The sequence below is a fragment of the Pipistrellus kuhlii genome, unplaced genomic scaffold (genome assembly GCF_014108245.1).
Source record: "Pipistrellus kuhlii isolate mPipKuh1 unplaced genomic scaffold, mPipKuh1.p scaffold_m20_p_133, whole genome shotgun sequence".
In the NCBI taxonomy this organism is placed as follows: Eukaryota; Metazoa; Chordata; class Mammalia; order Chiroptera; family Vespertilionidae; genus Pipistrellus; species Pipistrellus kuhlii.
The window spans coordinates 91,478-118,711 of NW_023425442.1; the positions used below are offsets into that span (position 1 = coordinate 91,478).

General features: G+C 66.9%; 3 protein-coding genes across 12 annotated transcripts in view; 1 reads left to right on the forward strand and 2 right to left on the reverse strand.

Annotated features, from left to right (window-relative positions):
- The first annotated feature begins 391 nt into the window (after positions 1 to 391).
- On the forward strand, positions 392 to 9,865 carry AEBP1 (AE binding protein 1). 4 transcript variants are annotated; one of them, XM_045581093.1, is made up of 21 exons: positions 392 to 905; positions 2,327 to 2,671; positions 3,066 to 3,128; positions 3,224 to 3,307; positions 3,448 to 3,588; positions 3,660 to 3,728; positions 4,629 to 4,706; positions 4,831 to 4,899; positions 5,016 to 5,063; positions 5,548 to 5,657; positions 5,728 to 5,867; positions 6,109 to 6,193; positions 6,271 to 6,415; positions 6,522 to 6,607; positions 6,852 to 6,975; positions 7,157 to 7,353; positions 7,695 to 7,874; positions 8,030 to 8,381; positions 8,467 to 8,606; positions 8,741 to 8,840; positions 9,015 to 9,865. In XM_045581093.1, the coding sequence occupies exons 1-21, from the start codon at positions 656 to 658 to the stop codon at positions 9,632 to 9,634; spliced, it is 3,426 nt and encodes a 1,141-aa protein (XP_045437049.1). In that variant the 5' UTR covers positions 392 to 655; the 3' UTR covers positions 9,635 to 9,865. The 4 variants fall into 4 exon arrangements, with proteins under 4 accessions (XP_045437049.1, XP_045437046.1, XP_045437048.1 ...); XM_045581090.1 differs by having other exon boundaries at positions 393 to 905; positions 4,831 to 4,914; XM_045581092.1 differs by having other exon boundaries at positions 393 to 905; positions 3,236 to 3,307; positions 4,831 to 4,914.
- Positions 6,633 to 27,234, reverse strand: part of LOC118717989 (myosin regulatory light chain 2, atrial isoform) — a 30,682-nt gene continuing 10,080 nt past the window's right edge. Inside the window, exons 8-15 of one of the 6 annotated variants that reach the window (XM_045581099.1) lie at positions 26,737 to 26,884; positions 26,208 to 26,441; positions 23,472 to 23,585; positions 23,250 to 23,325; positions 22,971 to 23,075; positions 22,611 to 22,689; positions 22,416 to 22,464; positions 21,839 to 21,999 (exon numbers count right to left, since the gene is read on the reverse strand). In XM_045581099.1, coding sequence (XP_045437055.1) covers positions 21,898 to 21,999; positions 22,416 to 22,464; positions 22,611 to 22,689; positions 22,971 to 23,075; positions 23,250 to 23,325; positions 23,472 to 23,585; positions 26,208 to 26,441; positions 26,737 to 26,884 — 907 coding nt within the window. In that variant the 3' untranslated portion in view covers positions 21,839 to 21,897. Of the gene's footprint in view, positions 6,645 to 21,550; positions 21,554 to 21,838; positions 22,000 to 22,415; positions 22,465 to 22,610; positions 22,690 to 22,970; positions 23,076 to 23,249; positions 23,326 to 23,471; positions 23,586 to 23,765; positions 24,529 to 25,157; positions 25,953 to 26,207; positions 26,442 to 26,728; positions 26,885 to 27,234 lie in introns of those variants that run through there. The other 5 variants (XM_045581100.1, XR_006741503.1, XM_036436282.2 and 2 more) reach the window with 5 other exon arrangements.
- On the reverse strand, positions 9,959 to 16,389 carry POLD2 (DNA polymerase delta 2, accessory subunit). 2 transcript variants are annotated; one of them, XM_036436289.2, is made up of 11 exons: positions 16,317 to 16,389; positions 15,051 to 15,298; positions 12,588 to 12,709; positions 12,345 to 12,468; positions 12,032 to 12,146; positions 11,701 to 11,899; positions 11,388 to 11,468; positions 11,092 to 11,249; positions 10,772 to 10,899; positions 10,501 to 10,602; positions 9,959 to 10,185 (listed from the first exon to the last, which is right to left on the reverse strand). In XM_036436289.2, exons 2-11 carry the CDS (start codon positions 15,268 to 15,270, stop codon positions 10,025 to 10,027), a joined length of 1,410 nt encoding a protein of 469 aa, XP_036292182.1. In that variant the 5' UTR covers positions 15,271 to 15,298; positions 16,317 to 16,389; the 3' UTR covers positions 9,959 to 10,024. The 2 variants fall into 2 exon arrangements, with proteins under 2 accessions (XP_036292182.1, XP_045437058.1); XM_045581102.1 differs by lacking the exon at positions 16,317 to 16,389 and adding an exon at positions 16,215 to 16,301.

Here is a 27,234-nt window from a genome sequence, read left to right on the forward strand (position 1 = left end):
CTCCCGCGCTGGGAGCACGGGCTGGCGGCGACCACAGGACCCTCCGCAGCTGAGGCGGGAGGATCCAGCGGCCAGAGTCCGCGCTGGGCGCCGCTCTCTCCAGCGGGCGCGGTGGTACCTGGCGTCCGGGTTCCGCGGGAGGAGCCGTACAGGGACCTCAGCTCCCTGGTCCCGCACCCGCCCGACATCCCATCCACTCCCACCGCCTTCCCGCCCGCCCTGCCTATGAGGTGCAGGCCTCCAGCCCGGACGCCGCCCCAATCCCGCTCCGGGAAGCGCCAAGCCGCTGCGCCCGGACCGCTAGCCCCCCCAATCCCCCAATCCCGCCTCCGCCCCCCGCAGCCCCTCTGTCCAGGCCCGGCTCCGCCTCCTCCCCCAGGGGTTGGGAGCCGGTTCCGGAAGCCTCGACGCCCCCGCCCAGGCCGCCGCGGAGCTTGGAGAGGGCGGTCCGCGCCAGAGCGCGCCACGCGGGCCGAGCTCTCCTCCGACCAGCGCTGCGGAGCCCCCGCCTCGCCCGCGTCCCGCGTCCCGCGTCCCAATCCCGGGGCCTCCGCATCACAACCCGATTCCTCCTGCGCCCCACCCCGGATTCCTCTCCGCTCCACCCGGAGATCCCGCACTCCCTCCCCACCCACCCCGGCCCCCGGCGTGCGCCATGGCGGTGGGGCGCGGGGCGCCCCTGCTGGCGCTGCTGGCGCTGCTGGCGCTGCTGCCCACGGGGCGCCCGCAGACGGTGCTCACGGACGACGAGATCGAGGAGTTCCTCGAGGGCTTCCTGTCGGAGCCGGAGCCCGGGCGGCAGGACGAGGGCGGCCTGGAGCCGCCTCCCGCGCCGGAGCCCACGCTGCGCCCGCGCAAAGCCCAGGCCGCGGACAAGGGGGCGCGCCTGGGCGCGGATGGAGAGGGTGAGTGCCCGCACGGTGCCTCTGGCCTGGGTGCCTCTGGCGGGATGGGGCCCCGGCACCCGCGCCTCAGGTGGGGCTGGCGCCTCCCCAGGGCTGGCTGCTGTCCCTCCGCCTGGCGAGAGGAGCAGCTCTGTCAGGCACGGGACTGCCCACATGTCTGGGGACTCCGTGCCAGGCCGCCCAGCGCTGGCCCGCAGCCCTGTGGGCACCAGACGCATGCAGCAGGTCTGCTGCCCCGCAGCACTGACCGCCCAGCGCCTCGTCCAGCTCCCAGCCACCCAGGGGCCAGGCCCGGGCCACAGTGGACCTGGCTGCACCCCCAGTCTGCTCTGAGGCTCGCCTGCTGTCCCACGGGGGGCCCCCGGCCACTGTAAGGCACTCACTGCTCCTGGCACCGCCAGCGCCCCCGACTCAGCAGGCACTGGAGGTGCCCTCACCCTCCTGCCGGCCCCCACCCCAGAGCTCAGAGGCGGGAGGACGCTCCCCCAGGGCGCTGGGAGGCTCAGTCAGATGATGCATCCCCAAGGCATTCCGAGGGCCTCTTGCGCAATCAGTGGTCGATAAATCCTAGCTGCTTGTGTGCTCTGGGAGGGTGGCAAGGTCTGCTGGTCTCTCTTCCAGGAGGCCAACCCCTCTCCTTCAGCAGCCTCCGCCCCCACTCTAGCTCTTTCCTGGCTCCTACCCTTGTGGGGGGGCAGTCCTGGGATCCTCTGTGCCTCCCCCACCTCCAGCTCACATTCCAGCCCTGTTTCTCCCCAAAGTCTGCATTCTGTGCATTTTCCTGTTTCTCCCCTCAGCCCCCAACCCCCTCTGAATTCTCAACAGCATTCAGGCCCCCACCCCATCCCCAAGCAGCTATTGGCTGTCCTCTGTGTGGCCCAGACCCCTGCTGGTTATGGTTCCAACCACCCGGTCCGGCCGTACTTCTCATAGGGCTTTGCCACAGGTGCCCGGAACTTTCCTTGCCCCTGAGAGCACATCTGAGGCCCAGCAGTGCCACCGTGCCCTTCGTTTTGGTGGCACTTGGCAGGAAGGAGACTGCCTCCCCCTTGAGACTGGGGTGCCCCCCCCCTTCCCAGACCGGGAGGGCCTAGTCACCTGGCGCTGTCTCTGTCCAGCACAGAACAGCACTCCCTGACGGCCGAGGGGGCGTGCTGGGACGGTGCGTTGTGCCCGGCGGGAGGACAGGGGCCTGCTCGTGGGAGCGGAGCCAGCGCGGTGAGGGTGGGTGTGCCCTGAGCCAGGATGCTGACAGCAGTCCTGCAGACAGAACCTGGGTTCCAACGCCAGCTCTGTCACGGGGAGGTGACGTCATCTCCCATCTGACCTGGGAGCCCGGCAAACGGGAGCGTTTGGGTTGGGGGCCCGGGGGCCCAGAGCGGCTTCTCCGCTGATGAGCCCTACATCTGCATCTTGGTCAGCACCTCCGGAAAAGACCAAAGACAAAGGGAAGAAAGGAAAGAAGGACAAAGGCCCCAAGGCGGCCAGGAAGCTGCTAGAGGGCTCCCCCAGGCCACCCAAGGCCACAAAGAAACCCAAGGAGAAGCCACCCAAGGCCACCAAGAGGCCCAAGGAGAAGCCACCCAAAACCACCAAGAAGCCCAAGGAAAAGTCCCCCAAAACCACCAAGAAGCCCAAGGAGAAGCCCCCCAAAACCACCAGGCGGCCCTTGGCCGGGAAGAGGCCCCTGACCCCGACCCCCTCAGAAGCCCCGTGGTGGCCACGGCCCCCGCCCCTCAGCCCCAAGGAGCCGCCGCAGGAGGAAGGTGGGTGTCAGCCCTTCCAGGTGGTGGCTCTGCCCCGCTGGGCTTCGGGGAGCGAGGGGTGAGGGGTCCCTGGAGGGTCCTGGGCCCCTGCTTCCTGCAGACCCTCAGGCCCCACAGTTGGGATGGAGCTCCTCAGGTGGCTGGGTGGGTGGGGGCTTGATGGCCTCGGGGGGTTGCTCTCCACTGTCCCCTGGATCCCACTCAGAGCCACCCTTTGTGTGTTGCTGGGCTCCCCATGTTCCCACCCAGCAATCACCCTGGGAATGCCAGCAGGGTGCTGAGGGCAGAGCTCCCAGGCCTCCTGGGAGTGAGGGAGGCCTCAGGGTGTCAGCAGGGCCCAGGAGCGCCCCCTGGTCCACAGGCCTCCATCTACTGGGCTGGGTTTGTGTTGCAGGCGAGGCCCTCCCAGGCCCCTGGCCCGGTGCCGGAGGAGAGACCCCTGTGGAGCACCACCCTGGTGAGTGAAAACTGACCACCCGGCTTGTTGGCTCCTAGGGGCCGGTGGGGGCGTCAGCGAGTGTCTCAATGGGCAGCGCTCCTGTCTCCCCCCAGAGCCGGAGGAGGAGCCGGAGGAGGAGCCAGAGCAGCCCACCCTGGACTACAATGACCAGATAGAGAGGGAGGACTACGAGGACTGTGAGTAGCACCCAGCTGTCTAGCCACCGCTGGCCCCACCTCCCCCTCAGATCCAGACCCCTGCCCTGGGCGTCCCCGGTGATCCCCCCAGTACCCCTATCCCTGCTGCCTCCGCCCGCTCAGCCCACCCTCTCCCCCAGTCGAGTACATCCGGCGCCAGAAGCAGCCCAGACCGCCCCCCAGCAGGAGGAGGCCCGAGAAGCCCTGGCTGGAGCCCCCCGAGGAGAAGGCCGAGCCCCCGGGGCTGGGGGTGGAGACCCCAGAGGAGAAGGAGAGGATCGGTAGGATGGGGCAGGGGGGCGGGGGAGGTCCTCCCAGGAGCTCGGTGCCCACTGCCTGCCCATCTCCACAGAGCCACCTGTGAAGCCCCTTCTGCCCCCCGACTACGGGGACGGCTACGTGATACCCAACTATGACGACTGTGAGTGCCCGAGGCCAGCTCGGCGGCAGTGACCTGCTCTTCCTGCCCCACCTCTCCTGCCCTCTGCACCCCTCCCTCCACTCCCTAACCCTAACCCTAACCCAGCCCACCTTTCCCCAGACCGAGCCCTGCTGAGGGGGGCAGGGGGCTGCTGACTTCCTGGGGTCTTTCAGCCCCAACTGAGCCCAGGTGGCCGCTCGGGCCAAGAGGATCTCCCCCTCCTCTGGGCCTGGCCTACTGACCCTACTTCTTCATTGTGGCTGGTGCCCAGGGCTGGTCATGCCTACTCTCACTGTGGGCCCTGGGAGTAGCTGGGGGTCCTGGGAGTAGCTGGGGGGCCCTGGAAGAAGCTGGGGGGGGGGCCCTGGGAGTAGCTGGGGGCCTTGGGAGTAGTTGGGGGGCCTGGGGTGGTCCTGGGAGTAGCTGGGGGCCCACGGAGTAGCTGGGAGTATTTGGGGGTCCTGGGAGTAGCTTGGGGGGCCTGGGAGTAGCTGGGGGCCTTGGGGGTAGTTGGGGGGCCCAGGGAGTAGCTGGGGGGTCCTGGGAGTATCTGGGGGTCCTGGGAGTAGCTGGGGGGGGCCTGGGAGTAGCTGGGGGTCCCTGGGAGTAGCTGGGGGCCTTGGGAGTAGTTGGGGGGCCCTGGGAGTAGTTGGGGGGCTCTGGGAGTAGCTGAGAGCCCTGGGAGTAGCTGGGGGGCCCTGGGGGTAGCTGGGGGCCCTGGGAGTAGCTGGGGGCCTTGGGAGTAGTTGGGGGCCCCTGGGAATAGATGGGGGGCCCTGGGAGTAGGTGGGGGGCCCTGGGAGTAGATGGGGGGCTCTGGGAGTAGCTGGGGGACTCTGGGAGTAGCTGGAGTCCTGGGAGCAGCAGATGGCCATCTCAGCAGGGCTCTCCCTTCCCCAGTGGACTATTACTTCCGACCTCCCAGTCCCTGGAAGCCTGACTCTGAGCTGGAGACTGACGAAGAGAAGGAGGAGCTGAGTGAGTAGAATCAGGCTGCCCCCCATCACCCACCTCCACCTCCCTCCCAGCTCAGCCTGCCACCCCAACAAGCCTGGTGAAGCCTGGGGCTGAGCACCAGGTCCCCCCACCTTCCACTTTCCAGAGAAACCCAAAAAGGAGGGCAGCAGCCCCAAGCAGGAGGAGACCGATGACAAGTGGACACTGGAGAAAGGCAAGGACCACAAAGGTGTGTGGGGCCGGGGTGGGGCCTCACAGCCGGTCCTGGGGGCAGGACTCGGGCTCCTGGCACCCCAGGATGCTCGGCACCAAGTTCTCTCTTGTGCTCAGGGCCCTGGAAGGGTGAGGAGGAAGAGTGGGCTCCAGCGGAGAAAATCAGTGAGTAGGGCCTAGGAGTGTGGGAGCAGGGTGTGCATGGGGGGCCTGGGGCACGCAACCCCCCCAAGGGTGCACGTGGGTCCTCAATCTGGACTTCCTGCCAGCGGTCCAGGCCTCCAGAGCCCTTTCCTGCTCCTAAGTTCTCAGGGCATGGAGGGAAGGGGCCTGGAGGGGCTCTGCCTGGGCCCAACCCCAGGGCACAGGCAGGTGTGCAGACGCCCGAGTGGGTGAGGCCTGGGTGGCTGGACGACCTGGGTGGCTGTCCCGTGATGTCCTGTGCGCCATGGCCTCTGGAGCAGGGCGTTGTCAGCCTGTTCTCTGGGGAAGGCCGAGGCCGGGGAAGGGAGCACAGCCTGGGTGGAGCTGCCCTGACCACCACCCCCCGCCCCCCGCACATGTGAGGGGAGAGGGCTCTGGGGTCCTCAGTTCTGAGCTGGGTGGAGGGAGGAAAGGAGCCACAGGCCACCCCCGGGTGTGTCTTCAGAGTGCCCCCCCATCGGGATGGAGTCGCACCGCATCGAGGACAACCAGATCCGCGCCTCCTCCATGCTGCGCCACGGCCTGGGCGCCCAGCGGGGCCGGCTCAACATGCAGGTGGGTGCGGGGAGGGCCCTCGCCGAGCCGGCCGGCTCCTGCCCCCACTCAGCCTCCCGCCGCCCTGCAGGCCGGCGCCGTGGAGGACGACTACTACGACGGGGCGTGGTGTGCCGAGGACGACGCTCAGAACCAGTGGATCGAGGTGGACACCAGGAGGACCACCCGGTTCACGGGCGTCATCACCCAGGGCCGCGACTCCAGCGTCCAGTACGTCGTCACGGGTGCTTGGGGGTGGGAGCCCCAGGCCCACCTCCAGACACTCCTGAGGCCCCGGGCCTCAGCCCCCTGCATGGCCGTGGTGGGCAGCGGGCACGGAGCCACTCCTGACACCCGGCAGCACTACCCCCTGCCGGCTCTTAAGCGCTTGGGCCGGAGAGGGGCCTCAGCCACTGGCGGCCGGGGACCAGGCGGAGACCAACCTGGCCGCTGACCGCTGTCGCTCCCCCAGTGATGACTTCGTGACCTCCTTCTTCGTGGGCTTCAGCAACGACAGCCAGACGTGGAAGATGTACACCAACGGCTACGAGGAAATGGTGGGTACCTGCGCCCTCTGCTCGCGCCCACATGGCCGGCCCAGCGCGGGGCTGCTCTGAGGCCTGCCTCTCCCCAGACCTTCCACGGGAACGTGGACAAGGACACGCCTGTTCTGAGCGAGCTTCCGGAGCCAGTGGTAGCCCGTTTCATCCGTGTGTACCCCCTCACCTGGAACGGCAGCCTGTGCATGCGCCTGGAGGTGCTGGGCTGCCCCGTGTCCCGTGAGTGCAGGCGGGGCGGGGGCGGGGGCGGGGGCTTGGAGGGGCGCTGGAGGACGGGGCTGGGCTGGCAGCTGACCAGCTCAAGGCTCTGTTGTCCACCTGGCAGCTGCCCACAGCTACTATGCACAGAACGAGGTGGTCACCACCGACGACCTGGACTTCCGGCACCACAGCTACAAGGACATGCGCCAGGTGGGTGCTCGTCCGCGGGCACGGGGTCCTGGGCGAGCTCAGGCTCCTGGCTCGCAGGCTCTCCTCCCTGACACGGCCCCCGCCTCGGGAAGGAGAAACCCTCCACCCCACACCAGCACCTGCGGCCGGGCTTCCTGCAGGGGCCATGCCTACCACGGAGGCCTTCTCAGGGAGCAGAGGGCGACGCGGGGGCACGGTCCCTGGGGAGGTGGGTGCTGGGCTGACGGGTCCTCTCCCGTGCCAGCTGATGAAGGTGGTGAACGAGGAGTGCCCCACGATCACCCGCACATACAGCCTGGGGAAGAGCTCGCGCGGGCTCAAGATCTACGCCATGGAGATCTCGGACAACCCCGGGGACCACGAGTTGGGTGAGGCCCCCACAGCCCCTGGGCCTGGCCTCCCACGACAGCTCCCCTCTGCCTGCCCTCGGAAGCCCTCTTGCTGGGCCCAGCCTCAGCTGCCCAGCCCTCACAGTGAGGCCAGCCTGTTCCTCCTCAGCCGCCTCGCCCCTCGGTGGGCTGAGCGGCTGCTGAGGCCCTGCCCTTGCAGGGGAGCCGGAGTTCCGCTACACGGCCGGCATCCACGGCAACGAGGTGCTGGGCCGCGAGCTGCTGCTGCTGCTCATGCAGTACCTGTGCCGCGAGTACCGGGATGGCAACCCCCGCGTGCGCAGCCTGGTCCACGACACACGCATCCACCTGGTGCCCTCGCTGAACCCCGACGGCTACGAGGTGGCAGCGCAGACGGTGGGTGCCGGGGAGAGGGTCCGGGCGGTGGTCTGTGCAGGGGCGGGCAGGGGCAGGGGCTAGGGGCAGGCAGGGGGTGGTGCTGGAGAGAGGGTCCGGGGGGCGGTCTGTGCAGGGGCGGGCAGGGGCGGGCAGGGGCTGGGGGCAGGCAGGGGGTAGTGCCGGGGAGGGGTCCAGGGGGCGGTCTGTGCAGGGGCGGGCAGGGGCTGGGGGCAGGTAGGAGGTGGGTGCCGGGGGAGGGGTCCGGGCGGTGGCCTGTGCAGGGGGTGGGGGCTGGGGCAGGCTGGTGGGCGGGGACGGCCTGGACCACCTCGTTGCTGACACCCCACCCCCTGCACCAGGGCTCGGAGTTCGGGAACTGGGCCCTGGGGCTGTGGACCGAGGAGGGCTTCGACATCTACCAGGACTTCCCGGACCTCAACTCTGTGCTCTGGGGCGCGGAGGAGAGGAAGTGGGTCCCTTACCGGGTCCCCAACAACAACCTGCCCATCCCCGAGCGCTACCTCTCCCCGGACGCCACGGTGAGGCTGCCGCCCGGCCAGCGGGGTCGGGAGCAGCGGGGCCCTGAGCTCCGGGCTCTGCTGCAGGGCTTTGGGCGGACGGGGCGGGAGGGCCGGCACAGGTCTCCACAGAGGGCGGGAAGCCGTGGCCCGGGCCTCATGCGGAGTCGCCCCAGGTGTCCACGGAGGTCCGTGCCATCATCGCCTGGATGGAGAAGAACCCGTTCGTGCTGGGGGCGAACCTGAATGGCGGCGAGCGGCTGGTGTCCTACCCCTACGACATGGCCCGCACACCCAGCCAGGAGCAGCTGATGGCCGCAGCCCTGGCGGCCGCCCGCGGAGAGGACCAGGACGAGGGGTCCGAGGCCCAGGAGACCCCAGACCACGCCATCTTCCGCTGGCTGGCCATCTCCTTCGCCTCCACCCACCTCACCATGACCGAGCCCTACCGGGGAGGGTGCCAAGCGCAGGACCACACCGGGGGCATGGGCATCGTCAACGGGGCCAAGTGGAACCCCAGATCCGGGAGTGAGTCGACGGGGGTGGGGGTGGGGGGGCGCGGCAGGGCGTGTGGGGCGGGGTGAGGGTCACGGTGGCTGTCTGTTCCCACCAGCCATCAATGACTTCAGCTACCTGCACACCAACTGCCTGGAGCTCTCCATCTACCTGGGCTGCGACAAGTTCCCCCACGAGAGCGAACTGCCCCGCGAGTGGGAGAACAACAAGGAAGCCCTGCTCACCTTCATGGAGCAGGTGGGCTGGGGCGGGCAGCCCCGGGGAGGCAGTGGGGGTGGGTGGGCTGGGACAGGGGCCTGGGGCTCCCACCCAGAGGGCCTGGACAGGGCCGCAGGGTCACCCATGGACACCGCCCCCACCCCTTCTGGCAGGTTCACCGTGGCATCAAGGGGGTTGTGACGGATGAGCAGGGGATCCCCATTGCCAACGCCACCATCTCTGTGAGCGGCATTAACCACGGTGTGAAGACAGGTACCTGCTTGTCCACCTCTCCCCCTGCCCAGTGTGGGCCCAGTCTGTGTTGGTCCCAACAGGTGCCAAGGCCCCACTCCTCCGGGGCCTCCAGACCCCAGGGTCTGCCCAGCAGAGGGGCCTGGGGCCTGGGTGGGGTGCCCTCCAGCAGCTGAACCCACCTTCCCCCTGCAGCTTCCGGCGGGGACTACTGGCGCATCCTGAACCCCGGGGAATACCGTGTGACTGTCCAGGCGGAGGGCTACACACCTAGCGCCAAGACCTGCAACGTGGACTACGACATCGGGGCCACCCAGTGCAACTTCGTCCTGGCACGCTCCAACTGGAAGCGCATCCGGGAGATCCTGGCCATGAACGGGAACCGGCCCATCCCGCACATCGACCCTTCCCGCCCTATGACCCCTCAGCAACGGCAGAAGCAGCAGCGCCGCCTGCAGTACCGGCTGCGCATGCGTCATCAGATGCGTCTTCGCCGCCTCAACGCCACTGCGGGCCCAGCCACCACCTCTACGCTGTCCCCCGTGCTGCTCCCCACCCCCTCCCTTGCCCCCTCCTCCGTCCCCACCGCCACCCTGGAGCCCGGGGCCCTTCCGCCTGAGCCCACGGCGGACTGGGGGGCGTCCGAGACAGAGACCTACACGGAGGTGGTGACGGAGCTGGGGACTGAGGAGTTTGGGACTGAGCTGGGGCCCGTGGAGGAGGAGGAGGAGTGGGAGGAGGGAGAGGGGGCCGCAGGCCCGGAGCTCCCCTTCACCACGGTGGAGACCTACACAGTGAACTTCGGGGACTTCTGAGGACGGGTCGGAGACGCTGGAGCCCATGCCAGGGTCACACCGCTGGGCCGGCCCAGCAGCCATCAGCACACCAAGGCCCCCTGGTGTGGCACACACACACCCACCACTTCCGAGCCAGGTCTGCCAGGCTCCTGGACTGCCTCGGCCTCAGAGAGGTCGGACCTGCAGGCGGAGCTGGAGGCGAGCCCAGGGCAGCCTGCCCAGGCCACACGAATAAACAAGCTCATGGCACAGGTGCCCCTGACCGCGGGCCTGACTGGCTGGGAAGGGGCAGGAGGCTCCCCACAGGAGGGCGCGGGCGCAGCACAGGTCCACCCAGAGCACCGGGAGCGTCAGGTTTATTTACAGATGAGCTGCTCCTGCCGACAGCAGGCAGGGCCGCTGCCACGCTCAGGGGCCCAGGCCCAGGCCTCCCAGCACGTCGTCCTCGGCCCCGAAGCCCGAGAAGCTGATGGGCTGGCAGGCCAGGCTGCGCAGGTTCACCAGGCAGGCTGTCTGCGTGGCACTGAAGTCCGGCACGGCCACCAGCAGCACCGTCTGGTCTTCAGGGCCTGCAAACAGGAACGTGGGGACCCACTTAGTTTGTGGGAGCCCGCCTCCAGGGGAAGCCACCACAGACATGGGCGTCTCCAATGGCACATGGGAGAGCCGACCACAAGCTGCTCTGGGCCGAGGACACCCTAAAGGTCAGGCCGGCGTGACGCCGACCAGAGGGGCCCTGGCACGGCATGGGCACGCACGTTCGGTGCCGGATTGGCACGGGGTGGGGGGGCCTGGGCTCCAGGGCAGGCTTCTCCATGAGCCTAGTCCCCAGACAATGCGAGTCCTGTGACGGCCCAGGCGGGGCCCCAGAAGAGGAAGCTTACCTTGGATGATTTTGGAGCCAAAGCTGGGGGTGTTGCCACAAAAGTAGACATGCGGGCACTCCAGAAAGATGAACGGGTCGCTTTTGTAGAAAGGGTAGCAACCTAGAGAAGGGGGCCGACAGCTGAGCGCGGGCGACTCCAGGGCAGGTCCCAGACGGCGTCGCGCTCCGGGGAGGCCGGCACAGGCCAGTCCACGCGGAACCAGCCGGGCAACCAGGCCACAGCCTTCCCCGTCGCTGTCCCACCCACACAGCTGGGCCCCGGGCGTTACCCAGGGTGTCGGGGGCTGTGGGGCTGATGTGACGGACGCGCAGGGTCCACTCCAGGATCTCCAGGTGGTCTTCCATGCTGCTGTACCGGAAGATGTCACTCACGTTCTGTCCCGCTGTGCCCAGGAACCTGCGGGGCAAGGGGGGTCAGACACCTGCACTCCTCCCACGGGAGCCTGAGCTCACCAGGCGCACGTGGGGGTGTCCCAGCCACCCTTAGGAGGGGCCCATCGAGGTGGGCTCACTGCGTCCTGGACCCCCCTCCTGGTGCCACTGAGGCCACAGGCCATGGGTCAGGCTGCAGTTGGGCTGTGCTGACTACCTCACTCCATCGATGGTAGCCTGGTAGGGGTTGGTGACCAGCTGCAGCGTGGAGTAGGCGGTGGCCAGTGGGAACATGCAGGGGTGCAGGGGCTGTTGGGGGAGTGTGTAGTTCGTTGGGTCAAACTCGCCTGGCATCACATCCACGGGTACTGAGGCCTGGAGGGCACAGGGTGGGGAGCTTCAGGGCCGGCACCCACCAGGCAGCCTGGAGCCCACCCGACGCCCTTTGCACCTGCCTTGGTGCCCGCCATGGCCTCAGTGGCCAATCCCGTCCCTCCAGCCCTGGGTGCTCACACTCAGCTGCAGGAGGATCTCGTCCAGCATCTTGACGGCCTCCACGCTGGCGGCCTGGGTTTTCTTGGTCAGGTACTTGGCCTGGGAGCAGAGCCACAGGCTGAGAGGCCCTGGGGAGTCTCAGGCCAGAGGTCACCTCACTCCGCCTGGGGCCCTGGGCTGGGAGCAGAGCAAATTCCTCCGGCAGGGGCTGAGCCAGGATGGTCCCTGAGCAAAGGTGGTCCCGGCATCGCCATTGGCACTGCCCTCGAGAACGGCCAGACCCTGTGTCCGACGGGGGAAGGAGGGGCTGCTGCGGGCGGGCGTACGCTACCTTGTTGATGGAGTCTCTGCTCTGGGTGCTGTGGCTGAGGAGGTTCCCGGCAAGGATGACGCGGGACACGTGGGCAGCACTGCACTGCTCCCCCTCGTCCCCCAGCTGCCCCGTCACCACGTCCACCAGCAGCTGGGTGCCCAGCAGGCTCTCACCCCCGCCGCCGCCCAGGCCCAGACCGGACACCAGCAGCACGAACCTGCAGCAGAAGTCGGGGAGCTCTGGCTGCCATGGAAACGTGCCCCGGCCCATCACCTTCCCAGGGGAGCGAGAAGATGGATCCCAGGGCCGTGATTCCCCTTGGCCACTGCCCGGCCCCAGCACCACTCACCTGTCCATGTCGAGGGGCGGTGCGGGCGCCTGAGGGGCCAGCCCCGCGAAGCAGTGGTCCTCCACCAGGAATTTGCCGTCGTCTCGCACCGAGCCCAGCACGGCCAGCACTGTCCCTGGGAGCAGAGTGTCAGGCCCAGGAGGGGAGCCGAGGGACCCCTCCCCCATCACAAACACACACACACACACACACACACACACACACACACACACACGGCCAAGCCTGCCACTTTGCTGCCACTCAGGACCTGCTTCCTGGGACACTGCCTTTGGGCAGAGGCAGAACTGACCCCTCCCTGGGCCCCACGCCCCACCTGTGACCAGCCTGGACACATCGATGGTGCCCTCCAGTCTGATTCGCTGCAGCTCGTCCTCCAGGACCAGCTCATCGTCTGGGTGGATGTACTTGTTCCGGGGGGGCTGAGGGAGCAGGTTGTGCTGGAAGGCAGAGGGGAAGGCGGTCGGGGCCAGAGTCCACCTGGGCTCCCGTGCTTGCTCCCGAGATGGCGCCTCCCTGCCCAGCCCCAATCCCGGGGTCCCCAGGGAAGTGTGCTCACCTCCTCGCTGACCTCCCGCAGGATGGAGGGCTGAAGCGGCATGGCCTTGAAGAGAGTCCCCACCACACAGCACTTCTCCCCGGGCTGCAGCTCACACAGCTTCTTCACTCGGACCCCACTGCCTGGGCACGAGACCTGAGCTCAGAGACCAGGCGGCCCTCCTGCACCCCCACCCCTCACCCCCCACCGCCCCACCGCCCCAACGGGCACGAAAACAGGCCCCCCAGAGCCTGCCGCCCAGGGACCTGCCACTGCTGGGAGGGCGAGACCGCTGAGGGCAAAGACCCCAGACCTAGAGGATCGCTTGGCCCCAGGGGACAGGGAGCTCAGGGTGTGGATGGGCCCTGGACGGGTCCATCTGAGAAGCAGACATGGGGAGAGGGTGCCGTCTGCGGTGACGGGGCCGCAGCCTGCAGCCCAGCAGCCACAGAGCTGGTGGAGGCGGGAAGGACCCTCCCTGGAGCCCCTGAGGGAGGGCAGCCCTGTGACACCTGCACCCCAGACTCCGGCCTCCAGGCTGGAGAACAGATGTGCTCTAAGCGGCCCAGTGTTTGCTCTGTCATTACAGCAGCCACGGGCCCTAAGGCAGGCACTGCCTTGTTTATACCGCCGTTAGAGCACTGGGCCTTAGACAGATGTACTCTGTCCGCTCACACAGCCGTCTGGAACTTGTAACACGTTCCTTTAAGAGTCTGGACTCTTCTGAGAGCTCCACGAATGCTCATCCTCTGAAAACAGAGACCGCAAATCAAACCACATCCCCCCCGTGGAGTCAGCCGCCTGGGGTCCTGGGAACCATCAGGGTCAGAGGGAGGAAGAGCCCGGGTTCCCGAAGGCCCCGGACGGTCAGGCCCAAGCCGGGGGAACACCATCAGGAGGTGACGGGACATGTGGCTGCAGGACCAGCCCCTCCTCGGCTCAGCAGACTGCAGCGCGAGCCCCTCCTGCCTGGAATAACCAGGAGCAAACCACAGACCTACCCCGGGAGTGGAGTCATCCAGAACAAGATGAGGAGGACACCAACACCGGACACACATGCCAGATGCCAACGGGAACCACAGACCCCAACACCCCAACATCGGAGCCGCATTCACGACCAGGCGGCTACGCCGAGCACTGTGCATGGAGCTCCCCCGGCCTCAGCTCCATCGTGGGGCTGAGGAAACCGAGGCACAGAGGCTAAGCAACATGTCCGAGCACCAGGCAGAGCTCACAGCCACGGAGACAAGTGCCACCCGCAGCGAAGATAGCAATGGAAGCCCTGATGGCTGAGGTGGCCCTGGCAGCACTGGACATTCGCTCAGAGGTCCCCAGGGAAGCTGGAGCGGAGCCAGCGGGAGAGGGAGAGCCACAGGCAGGAAAGGCGCTGGTTCAGGAAGCAGGGGGGAAGCGCATCCTGGCCCAGGCTGGTCCGGATGGAGAGGACTCCGGTCACACAATGAAGGTGTTCGGGGTGCAGCCAGCATGAGAGCCAGGCCGTGGGGAGCAATGCTGCCCAGCGAGGCCGTGCACTGTGGGCACTGTCGGGGTTCCTGACCCTTCTGAGAGCAGGATGTTGTTCAGTCTCGGGGAGTTGTTAGCAGCTGTTAGCACTAGGGACTGGGAGAGGAATCTGGTCCCAGAGAGGGCGCTGCTGTAAGGAATCCAAGAGGTGTCAGCGACATAGGGCCTGAGGGTGAGCCCGGCTCCCAGGAAGTGAGAAGGCCCCTGAAAGCCAGGGGAAGAAGACCCCTATGTGGCCGAAGGTGAAAAGCACTGCCTGCAGCAGAGAGAACAGAGTGCCTTCAGTGAAGGTGACTGTCCAGCTGGGAGCTGCCGACAAAACCCGTCATCCAGCTGGCCTGCGGGGCGGCCTGGGCCCTGTGCTTTCCAAAGCTTCCCTGAGGGCCAGTGTGTGGCCAGGCTGAGCCCGCGCCCGGTGCTGGGGCAGTGAAAGCGAGAAGACAGGGTATCACTAAACAAAGCCAGCTTAGAACAGGAACAGGCTAACTGAAAACTACAGACAGCCACTCTCACAGCGACAATGGAGAATGCAGCATCCCCCAAAATGGGAAAGGGGTCCCGGTTCACCCCCAAGAACAACGGAACTGCAGGAGAGGCCACCAAGGAAGAAAAGGGCATTGGCCAGGCCACGTACCTAGGAAAGCGAGACAGCAGGCATGGAGGCCGGGCAGAGAGGTCAAGAGGTCAGTGACAACAGGCCCTCCAGGGTGGTGGGCGCCTCCATGGGAGTGGGTGCCCCCTGCACTGTAGACAAGGAAGACAATCCCACGCCAGTGCAATACCACTGTCCCCATCAAACTAGGCCCTGCAGCCTCCGACCAACCTAGTGATGTTCACCTGCCTCTAACCTTCAGCTCCTGGCAGAGGGGATACACGAAGGTCCCGTCCTGCCAGGTCTTGGTGTTGGTAAAGCCCAGACTCCTCCCGGCGGTGGAGGCGGCACCCACACTGGTCACTTACCCCACTGCTGCTGGGCCCGGCTTACCAGGAAGGGCCTCATCTGGAGGAGGCGGGTGGCGTAGATGTGGGCATACTGACGGCTGAAGCTGCGCTCCCCCAGCCGGAAGGGCTGGGAGGAGTTGGTGTACGTCCCCACGGGCACTCGGGCAAAGGTGGCGTTGCTGGCTGACGGCGGGGACAGCAGAGTGTGGGCCCTCTGGGCAGCCTGCTCGGCAAACATGGTGTGTTCCAGGCCAAGGAGGTGGTCCCTGCGAGCACACAGACACTCCTGCAACCCCTGCCCCCCACAGGGCCGCTCCCCTGGTGTGTCTGCACCCAGCTGACCATCGGAGCTGACCACCAGGCACCCGCGGGCCTTGGGGACGGAGGGGAAGGCTGCGAGCCCACCAGAGGGTCGAGCTGCTGGGAAAGGGCTGTGCTGGATGCGTCTCAGCCTGCACTCACCGGAGGGAAGGCTGGGCTCTCTCCCCCAGAAGCTCTCCAAACCGCCCTGTCCCGACCTGCCCCCCACCTCCGCCTGAGCAACCGCCAAGCCTCCGGTCCACAGGCCCCGGAGGAACCCTCTGCCCTCCAGCGGCCCAGCACCTGCTCCGTCTCGGACGTGAGGCCAGACAAGCCTGCCCCGTAGCCCATTACTGTAGAATACAAGCAGGTGTGGGCCCCGTGCTCAGAACCCGCCAAAGCTCTTCCGCGGCGCTGAATGAACCCCAGTCCCTGCGGTGGCCTGTAAGATCTGCCCCTGCCCGGGTGCCCCAACAACCGACCCGCGGGGCCCCGCACTCTCCTCGTCTAGTTCACAGGCCTCTTCCTGCCCAGCCCGCCCTGCACTTCCGCTTCTTCCGGGTGTTTCCTCGCGGATTCACCTCCTAACCCCGGGCGTCTGCAGGTTCCGCTCGGGGGCTGCAGGGGGGCAGCGCCGGACCCTCCCAGCCACAGCCGCAGGGCCGCCCCGTGCGCGCGAGTGGCCCCGCCGCGCAGACCCGGCCGAGGCCCTCCGACACCTCGCCCTCCCGGTACCGCCGAGGGGTGACTGCCGATTTCCACCGGGCAGATCTGGGGGGTCTGGTTCACTTTCAGCCCAAAAGTGCAGACGGCAGGGGGGGGGGGGAAGGGGCTGCAACCGGCCGCAGTCCCGGATGGATCCCCGCCAGCCCAGCCCCGCACCCGCTCGAGGGAACAGCGGAGACCGGCTCAGAGCCCGCGAGATGCCCCCCAGCCTCCGGCCCAGGGGCCCCACGCCGCCGGGACCACTCCGACGTCTCTCACCTCGCCGCGCGCGCCCGGGCCCTCCCACCGCCGCGCGCCGCACCCGCCAATCCGAGCGCCCTGCCCACCCATCGCCGCACCCCGCCAATCGCCCAGCGCCCCGCTCTGTCCATCACCGCGGGGCCCGCCCATCGCCGTGCGCCGTTCCCCGCCAACCGCGCGCCCCGCCCGCCACCATCGCAACCCTCCAATCCGCGCACGCCCCACCCACCCGTTGCCGGGCGTCCGGTATCTGGTTGCTGCGCGTGCGCAGTCACGCCCCCGTTCCCCGGGCAACACGGGGCGGGGCTTTCGCCTAGGGACCCGTGTGCGCGCGCGGGCGTTACGTCATCCGGACCGGACCCTCCAGGAGGCGTGTCTCCCCGGTCCTCGTGCGCTCGGGGTATTCGGCGCCCCTCGCGCTACCCCAGGACCTGCCAGTCGCCAGGCTGTGCGGGGACGCCCGTGCTGACCACTGGGCGGGCGCTCTGAGCCTGCAGGCCGCACCCCGGGGAGCGGGCACCCCGCGGGGGCCGGGGAGCGGGCGGTGGGAGGCACTCCGCGGCCCTCCAGCCTCCAGGCAGCGCGGCTCAGTCCCGTCCACCCGCCTCCCAGCCGCCCCATCGCGGGTGCCCTCCCGCATCTCCCGCTCCCGGGAAGCCTCACGCCGCTCACCACGCCCCCTGCCCATTCCTGATCCTTCCCACTGACAGTGGGCCGTGCTAATGGATGGCTTACAGAGCCCGGCTGGGACCTGCCCCAGGCCTCCGTCCTGGGCACGTCACTCGGTCTAATCCCCGAATAAGCCTTAGACTTTGAGGAAGCTGAGCACAGCTAGAAACATTGGGGCCCACCCCGAGGCAGCCTGACTGGCATGGGGGTGCTGGGCCTCCCGGAGAGCCGGTGTCCCCCAAAGTCAGCTGATCACCGCTTCGTTTGCCTGGCTCCCCTGCAGACTGAGTGAGCTGGCCTTAGGGGGCACGTGGGAGAGTCCCAGGAGAGCTTGTATTTATGAATGAATGAATGAATGAAGAGTATTTTTAGGGGAGCAGGCAGTGTGCTAAGTGTCTTAGGAGCATTATGTCATGGGATCTCACCGCAGGCCAGTGAGGCAGGTACTATTTTACAGAATGATTTACGGTGGCACGTGGCACAGCCAGGGAGCTGGCCCAGTGCTGACACGGAGCCGAGCAACCCCTCCCGGAAACTGCCACGTGGCCTGTGCAGGCACACAGCCATTTGGGATGCTGGCAGCTGGGGGAGGGCAGAGACCGATGAGGGGTGCCCCCACTGCGGGGGGCTAACACCACGCCTCCCTCAGCCTCTCTCCTTGCTGTGGGCAGGAATGGAAAGTCCGAGCACTGCCTTTCCCAGTCTCCTGGCCGCCATGAGCGGTGTGAGATCAGAACTGGCAGAGATGTAGGAGCATCTGGCAGGGCCAGGGGTCTGGGCTTCTGAGAAGCAGGCTTGTGTGATCAAAGGGAGGGTGCTGGCGGCCCTCCCACCATCTCTCTCGTGTCCTGGAACAGGGGATGCAGCCGGACCGCTCAGCCACCAGACCAAGCCCAGCAACTGCTGACTTCTTATTTCATAGCAAAAACGTAAACCTCTGCCGAGAACGGTTTGGCTCAGTGGATAGAGCATCGGCCTGTGGACTGAAAGGTCCAGGGTTCGATTTAGGTCAAGGGCATGTACCTTGGTTACGGGCACATCCCCAGTGGGGGCTGTGCAGGAGGCAGCTGGTTGATGATTCACTCTCATCAATGTTTCTAGCTCTCTGTCCCTCTCTCTTCCTCTCTGTAAAAAATCAATAAAATATATTTTAAAAACAGAACAAAACACAAAAACGTGAACCCTGTTTGCTTTCTCCACTTCAGGTTTTCTGAATAGGAGACTTCGATGTTCTTAGTGAAATGTGTGGGTGTGTCCGTGGGCGAGGCTCCCGGGAGGATTCAGAGCAGTGCGCCCCCCAAAATGAGTGCGAGGGCAGTGGGTCTTTCCTGGTGCCCCTCGTGGGCTTATTGGGGTGAAGTGTATGTAGGGTAAGAGCTACCACTTTACAGGATACAGCCCCGAAGGAGCACGGCCAGGGGGCTGGCCCTTCCCCTCTGTCCCTGGTCTTGGGCCAGTGCCTCTGTCCCCACAGACCTGCCACCTCTGCTCTGTGTCCCTCTGGGAGCAGTGACCACCCAGTGCAGTCAGTCATCTGTGGCCCCAGGCAGGGGCCCCACCTCTCAAGGCTGCCACGTCTTACCCTGTAGGTGTTTTTTTTTGGGGGGGGGGATCCGAGCAGGAGGTTGGCTGTGGCAGCTGAGAAGTGGGGGGCAGGGTGCTCGACAGTCCAGTGGGTGTTGCTGACGCCAGGCGGGCGGGCAGGGCTGATAAGGTTCTATTTTGGAGCCAAGTGGCTCTCACGTCCTCAGCTTGTCCCTGCAGGAGGACCGGGGGATGTCAGAGCTGTTTCAGCTCGGGGGTGGGGGGGCACCTCGCAGAGAGGCATTGAAGGACAAAGATGGTGGAGAGGGAAGGAACAGATGGGTGGGCAGCCGGCAGAGGGAGTCCTGTCCCCAAGGCTGTGGCCACCCGCTCCTGCCCTTTCCTCTGTGCTGACTCCTGGGGGCAGGGCCGAGGGCAGGCTCCAGAGTCCAGATTCCTGACACCCTCATCGCTCACCAGGCGGCTCTGCACTAGGGGACACAGCGCCTCCTGCGCCGAGGTTTCCCCTCCCCCCTCCCCACCCCGTGGTGTGCCCACGGGCGGCGCTCCAGGGGCTTTGCCACCTCAGGGCGGGCGGGAGTCTTCCAGCTGCACCCCATCTATCTGAACGTCCCTCGTCGGCACTTTCAGTCAGAAAAACGGAGCCAAGTCGGGGGCAGCCCTGCCTGTGGCTGTGCCTGGTCCTGAGCTAAGTCAGTGTCCCGGGGACTCTGAGCAGGTGGGGAGTACCTGTCCGGTGGGCGACTCAGCACCATCCCTGGAGGACCAGGGAGACATCCAGCTCAGCTTCTCCGCAGAGGAGGCGGCGAGGGCAGAGAGGGAGCCGGCATCCTCCCACCCACTGATGCACAGACAGCGGTCTGACCCCAGGCAGCTCCGCGTCTCTGAGGGCCCCCAGCTCACACTCGTCTGCATTGCACACCCCATCCTCTGACCAGAGCGACTGGGAGTGTCTGCACGCTCTCAGCAAAGGCAGGGGAGGGGTTCGACCTGTTACCAGTCTCTCCTGCATTGCTGCCCGCACTGCCATCTCTGCGGCCCTCCACCCAAGCAGGGGACTTGGCCGTAGCCCTGTGGGAGCCATCTGCACTCAGGGTGAGCTGTGTGGGGCGGGGCGGGGGTGAGGTGAGGTGTGGGAACAGGACAGCTGCCAGGAGGAGGATCCAGATCTCAGACTCCTGCCAGGACGCAGCTTAAGAGCTCATTTCACTTGGTCAGCGGAGTTAACACGTCTAAAGAAAAGATACATCCTGCCAAATTGGGGCGGGGGCAGGACAGGGACTGGGGCCCTGGCTGGGGGCTGAGGGGTTTCAGGATAAAATCTGAAAATGCCACAAATGGGGCCGAACACCCCCTGACTGTGATGCCGCGGAGCCAGTCCCTGGGGCGCGGTTGAGGCTCCGGTGGAGGGAGCTCTAGGCCTTGGGGGGAAGCTAGTCACACAGACAGCCTTTCCCCACCAGGACGGGAAGGAGACTGACTTGTGGTTAACGAGCATTCAGCTGCCCGGGTGCTCCTCACCACACAACACGGAGGAATGGGGCGCGCACGCCGGCCACGCTCAGGAGACGCCCCAGACCTGCCTGCCCCATCCTCCTCCGGGCAGCTCATCTCCGTGACCGAGAGGAAAACCCTCCTCACACGCGGGCTGGGGCCTGAGTCAGGAACTGGGAGCTGGGCCGGACCTTCCGAGGAGGGCCAGCCCCGGCACGGTCGTGGCTGTAAAACTTCAGAGTTTCCCACACGGAGAGGGAGGTGGAAAGCCGTGGGATTACGGTTTCCCACCGGCACTGCCCGGGGAAAGGCACGTTGCCTCCTCTCTCCGGGCACCGCCGGGCACCGCGGCCTGCCCGCTCCAGTGCGCCCCGAGGCCTGTTTCCTGGGCCCCGAGCTTCTGCGTGTCCAGCAGCCCCCAGGGAGGCCGTGCTGCCCCTGGGACCCCGGGGCCTGCAGGGGGTGGGGGTCGCAGCAGGGTTTGGGTTGGAGCCTGGGACAGACGGGGGCCCCGGCAAACCCTTGGGCTGAATGTGAGCCCCTGCAGAGGAGCAGGCAAGAGCCAGGAGTCCCCAGGAGCTGGGCACGGGCATCCCGGACCCAGTCCCAGGGTGGGACCCAGGCAGGGACACCTCTCAGGGGCCGGGGGGGGTGTCTCTGGACCAAGACTTTTGTGACCACTGGTGAACAAGAGCCTGATAACTTCCAGACTCCAGTGTCAGTGAGTAGCTGAGCCCTCGGGGCAGCCACAGCTCGGTCTCCTCTCTGGGACTCAGGAGGCCAGAGTCAGGCTCCACGCTCCTCCGACTCCCTCTCCGCCGGACCCCAGTCGGAGAGCCCCAACGTGACTGATGTGGACGGGCGGGTGGGTGGGGCCGAGGGAAGAACCCTGCTCCGTCCAGCCTGGTGGGAAAGGGTGTCGGCCTTCCCCGCGTTGTAGCTTTTCTTACTGTTTCTCCAGTAAACCGAACGAGAGGGGGGACAGTGCAGAAACAGCACCTCTCCCACAAATGCCTGCCCTCCAGGATGGGGTGAGTCCGTCCTGCTGGGTGAGGGGTGTTGGGGGGCAGGAGGCCGGCTCAGCTGTCCTTGTCTAGACCAGGACTCTGCTCACTCTGGCAAGTACCCCTCCCTCCTCTTCCCCATGGGCACTTCAGGGGGGGTGTTCTTGCTCTCCAGCACCCAGGACAGGTGAGGTGGGTGATGGGACACTGAGGCCTCTGCAGCCACCCAGTCCTTAACTCTGAGCCTGCAGCCAGGCCCCAGCATTTCCCCTGCAGGTCCCGACCCCTCGGGGATCATGGCACCTCCCCTGCAGGTCCAAGTGAAGTCTGGTTGTTTTCAGATGGGTTCCTCAGGGCCTTTCACACGGCCCAGCACACCACACACGTGTGCAGAGACGGGGCCGTGTGCTACGTGGCCCAGGAGGGCAGAGCCGGTGGAACTGAGCGCTGGTGGGCCGGGCCCAGCGCAGGGGTGGGAACCTATTCTCTGCCACGGCCAGTGGATATTTATAACATCGTTCGAGGGCCCTATAGGATTACCCACTTCAAACTTAGGTGGCTCCTTCGGGTCAAACATGTAACAACTCCCCCTGATGCCTCGGCAGAGCCGGCCAGACCAGAGGCCTTAGGCAAGCTAAAGGTCCCCCGCCCTCTCAGGCCCGTGTCCCCATCCATCAACTGGGCAGTGTGGGGAGAAATGAGGGGCTGGTGGTCCCTGCATCTGAAACTCAGCTCCCCTCCCCCCCCCCCCTGCCCAGAGAGGAGCGCGCGCGCGCACACACACACACACACACACACCCCTGTCACAGAGAGGCCACCACACAGGGCTCCTTGGAAATGGCGTTTATTGGGTGCTGGAGCGTGGCTCTGAGTCTTGAGCAGCCTCGTCACTCCTCCTTCTCGTCCCCGTGGGTGATGATGTAGCACAGAGACTTGTAGTCAATGTCCCCTGCCACGTCCAGGGGCGTCAGGGCGAACATCTGCTCCACCTGGAGGGAGGGAGAGCCCAGTGGCGAGGGAGGAGGGCAAGCCTCAGTCTTCCGCCTTGTTGGGCCCAAACCCACACTCGGAGCTGCATTTCCTGTTGTCTGACTCTGGGCAGCCTGGGAGAGGCAGGCCCCTAAGGGGCCATGGGTCAAATAGACCCCTCTGGCCCCAGACACCCCTCTCTGTGCCACCTCCACCCCCAGGGAGCCCTTCTCCAGAGACCGCCGGTGCCCCCCTCAGCCCCGCACACTGGGCTCCCCTGGCCTGGCACACCCCCTCCCTGTGGACTACACAATCTTCACCCTCAGGGCCTCAGCAGGGTGACACCTCCTCTGGAGAGCGGGGCTCCAGAAGACAGTGCCCCGGAGGCGCCCTGGGGCCCCTGGGGTGATGATCCCCACAAAGGAGGCGTCCTCACCTCGGCCTGAGAGAACTTGTCTGCCTGGGTCAGGAGCAGCTGCTTGAACCTGAGGGGTGGGAGGAGGAGCCAGGGGAGCCTGGGGTGGCCGCACAGGCCCGGCGTGAAGGCCCCCGTGGCCCAGAGAGCAGAGAGGGCCTCCGATGAGGCGGTCCCCCCAGGGGCCTCCCCACAGCCCGGCCAGCTCCCACTTACTCGTCCTTGTTCACCACGCCCTTGCCGCTGGGGTCGAACATTCGGAAGGCGCTCAGGATGGCTTCCTCGGGGTCGGTTCCTGGGAGGCAGAGGGGCTGGGTGAGCACCCATGGCCCAGCCTCCCGGCTCCCCCAGGAGGAAGCAGGGTGCTGGGAGCCCTCCACACCCCAGACGAGGCGGGTGTCCCTGAGGCTCAGAGAGGCCACGGTGGAAGAAGCAGGTGGACGGGTCTGGAGGGAGATGGGGGTCTGGGCGCGGAGACTGAAGACACGTTGGGTCTGGATGGGGTTTGGGTGGGGTCAGGTGGGGTGGTGGGGGTTCAAGCTCACTGCCTACTGGGACCCTGACCGGCTGGCTCACCATTGAGCTTCTCCCCGAAGAGCGAGAGGAAGACGGTGAAGTTGATGGGGCCCTTCCCCTCCTGCAGCATGGCGTCCAGCTCCTCCTCGGGGACGCTCACCTTCCCTGGGGGGGGACACAGGGACCGGGTGTCCCAGCAGGGACCAGGCTGCCCTCCCTCCTTCCCAGCCGGGGCGGTGGGGGAGGTGGGAGTGAGGGGAGGAGGAGACCTGTTCCCCTCAGCGGGCTCCCAAGTGAACAGGGGGGAGGGGGGCTCAGGCTGGGGGTGGGGGTGCGCACCCAGCTGGGAATAGGTCTCCCGGAGGTCCGACTTGCAGATGATGCCGTCACGGTTCTGGTCGATGCAGCTGAAGGCCTAGGGTGGGGGCCGAAGTCTTCAGGTGGGGCAGCCCCTACCCCAGGTGTGTGTGGGGGGGCAGTGCGGGTGTGCTGGGTGTGGGAAGAGCAGGGCCAGGGGCCAGGGCCACCTCCAGGGGAGGGGTGCGGGGGCGGGCCACTCACCTCCTTGAACTCCTGGATCTGGGCCTGCTCGAACATGGAGAAGACGTTGGAAGAGCCTCGCTGGGCCTGCTTGGTGGCCGCGGCCTTGCCCCGGGTCCCCGCCTTCCTGCTGGCCTGCAAGAGTGTGGGAGGGGAGGGGTCCTCTCCAAGGTTCCCCGTGCACACCCAGAGCATTCCCAGGAGAGCCAGGGTCAGGGTGCTCTCCCCACCCCTGGAGGCACAGGAGTCGCTGCCCTGCCCTCCCATCCCAAGGACAGCCCCAGGGTGCTCTGCCCTGGCCCCCCCTGCCCTCACCATCCTCTCTCGGTGTCAGCCTGGTGGCTGGGGGGCCGCAGCCTCCCTTATGTCTCAGCCTTATCACCTGCAGCACCAAATAAGGAGAGGAGAGCGGACAGACCCAAACTTGGCAGCCCCTGCCTGGGCCGGGGGAGGACAGGGCCCCAGATTCCAGCCACATTCCAGTGACCCTCAGGCCCTGACATGTAACACCGGGTGTCCACACCCGCCATCCGGAGGCGCGGGCTCAGGCCTCTGAGAGCAGAGAGCAGGGAGCTCTGGGCTGTCACCACTCACGTAACTCGTGGGCCCGGCCCCTCCCTCTGACTGTCCCTCCTGCAGTCTGCCCCAGACCTGCCCGGTCCAAGAGGACCGTGGGGGGAGGGGAGGCCTGCCTGGGGGCCGGGAGGGCAGTGGTGGTCTCTGGCCAGGACCCCCAGGGACTCCCAGGCCTCGGTGCTGAAGCTTGGCCCTGGCCTCTGGCTCTGACCACAAACAGCACCTCATGGGAGGCACTCGGAGCAGGAGCACAGCCTGGACCCGTCACCTCCCTCCTCCCCCCATGAAAGTGGGTCATGAGCCCCAGATGCTCAATGCTGAGTGAGGGGCGGGGCCAAGAAGGCATGGGAAGCCAGAGACCTGGAGCAGGAGTGGCCCTGCTGCCCCCTGCTGGATGGGGCAAGACATGCAGGCGGCCCGGCTGTGGAGCAGGTCTCTCCCTGCTTTTGTGGAAAAGGGAATATTTTCAGACACCTTCTTCCCACCCCTGAAGCGAAGTTCACACAGAAAAACCAGTACCGTGCCCTGAACCGTGGCCTCAGGACAACTAGCAAGTGATTTCCACTGAAGGGGACCCGATGCGAGCGGGGCTCTGGGCCTGGCACGCGAGTGCGTCAGCACTGGAGTGACGTAACAGGGAGTGACGTCACAGCTCCAAGACGCTGGTGCGTCATTCAGATGCCAGAGAACTAGCGGCCCGGAGCCGTGCGCCTGAGACCAGGGACACGGAGGACGGCTCTGGGTCGGCCTACTCACACATCGTTCATTAAGTTCGGAATGAAGAAGGTCACAGGATTTGCTCGGGGCTTCCTCTCGCTGGAAATCTCACAGGTGTGTTTCCGTGTAAGTGGGTTTGGGTGTGAGACGGAGGGACCCCCTCCTGGAGATCTGATCAGGGCATCCACACCCAAATCCCACGGGCAGGCGAGGCGGGCACGACTAGGACCTCTGACACCACCCGACGGCCCCCAGTCCTGCTCCCACAGCTGGTCTGTTGCTCCGAGTTCTGTCCTGTCCCCTCCTCCCCCATTGCTGGCCGGAGGAAATAACATCAGTGTCTGCACAGGCGACATGTCTGCACACTGTCCCACAGCCCTTATGCACAGAAGTCAAAGAACGCGGACAAGACCGTGCTCTAAATGTTCAGAACTTTTAATTAAAAAGCCACCCAGTCCCACGTGGGGCCCGAAGAGGCTGTGCTGAGTGCTGCCGTGTGGCAGCCCGGGGGGTCCTCTTCCTGGGGCCTTGGCAGGGGCTGTGGGGTGCTCTTGTGCCTCCTGTGGAGAGGCGGTGTGGGTGGGAGAGGCTGCGTCCCCGGCCGCCTGGTGCTCGGTCCCCACACTGAGCTGGTCCCTGCCCCTCTCTCCCGGCTCCAGGCAGAGAAGCCCACCAGGCCTGGTGGTCAGCAGCCCTGCCCACTGTGGAGCCCGGTGGAGGCCAGATCCCTGGCTGCCTCCCCATGTGGGCTGAGTCCCAGGGAGCCAGGCCACAGCAGGTCCACTGGGCACCCCTTCCCAGAGTGGCCGAAAGCTCCCGCTACATCCCTCAGGGGGTGATTCCAGCAGAAAGACAGGAGACTGGGAATCCCCACTTCTGCTCCTGGAGCCCCCAACCCAGGCAGGGCCCGGGGCGGTCCCTCCACTGGCTCAGGAAGACCGGCCTGTCAGACAGGCCTTCTCCTTGGAGTCTCCCCGGTCTCCAGGCGGCAGGGTGGGAAGGCAGGCCAGGCCGGGGCGCCTGGGGGGTCTGTCCCCTGGAGCCTCCTCCGGGCCTGGCGGCTGTCACTGGCCCAGCATGTACGCCTTCTTGCAGGCCGCCGCGGAGACCAGCGCGGCCCCGCGGCCGCTGCCGTCCTCCGACTGGATGAAGGTGATCTCGCAGCTGGGGGTCAGCCTGCGCACGCTGGCGTGGAACCGCTCCTTGAAGCTGAGTGGGAGGAGGCCTGGCTGAGGGCCACCTGCTGTGCCTCCCACTCCCTGCCCTGTCCCGGGGCCTGCCCTGCCCCCGGGGCCTGCGGGAAGATGAGGGGAAGATGAGGGAAGACCCCTGGACCATGAGCAGCAGGAGAGCTGGGCCCCCTGTTTCCTGGGTGGAGTTGGGGATGGGGCCCCGGCAGAGGACGCTCGCCAGGCGGGGCCGGGCCGGGCCGGGTTTGGGCCGGACCGGGCTGGGCGCGCTCACCTCGGGTGCAGCTTGTACACGGAGCCGTCCACGCCCACGGTGATGCGCATCACGTCCTCGCTGCGGCTCTCGCGCATGCGGTTGATGACGGCGGCCAGCCCCGCGGAGCACATGTGCGCGGCGCGCGTGGACACGCTCTCGCACGCGCGGCGCACCAGGTCGCAGTCGGCGGCGGAGGGCCGCAGCCCCAGTGTGCGCAGGATGTTGTAGATCTGCTTGCGGTCGCCCGAGTCGCTGTGGCGGGAGGGGGCGAAGGGCAGCCTGTCACGCACCGGGCCCGGCCCCTCCCCTCCCTCCCCGCCCCCCCCTCCCCTCCCTGTCCGGGCAGAGCGCTTGGGGCTCAGGGCCGGGGCTTGGAAAGACTCAGTTCGGCCAGCGACGGGCACTGACCGGGTCATTGCTCCCCTTAAGCCCAGGGCCTGCCGCTGTGGCGTGGAGGGAGAGAGACCGGAGCCGCGGAAGGGACACACGGGAGGGTCCGCTGCCCGGAGGCCCTGGGCCGAGACCCCCGCCCCGCGCACCTCTCCACCTGCGACACGAAGCGCGTCTCGAAGGCGCCGCGCGTGCGCAGCTGCTCCGAGGCCTCCCCGCGGAAGAGCAGGTCCTCGTCCACCAGCCGCAGCAGCACCAGCCGCACCAGCTCGCCCATGTACTTGCCGCCGATGAGCTTCTCGTACCTGCGGGGGCGGGCGTGGGCGGCCGTGGGCGGGCACGGCGTCCCCTGGCGGCCACGCGCCGCCGCGACGCCTGCAAACCCGGCTCCCGCTCCCAATCCGCTAACCGGGCCCTGGGCCCTGGGTCCAGCCTTGCGAGCGGCCTGAGCGGACCTGGGGTCCACGCCCCCCCCCTCCAGGAGGCGGGTGCTGTTCTCCCCGCCTAGGCCCAGAGGGGAGCGGAGGCTCAGGGCCCCGCGCGGCGCCGGCACCTGCGTCCCCACCGTGAGCCTCCGTGTTTCCTCCTGGGACCGGCACAGACACAGCGGGCCTGGCACAGGAGGGGTCCCGGGTGCCCGCGGTGCCCTGCGCAT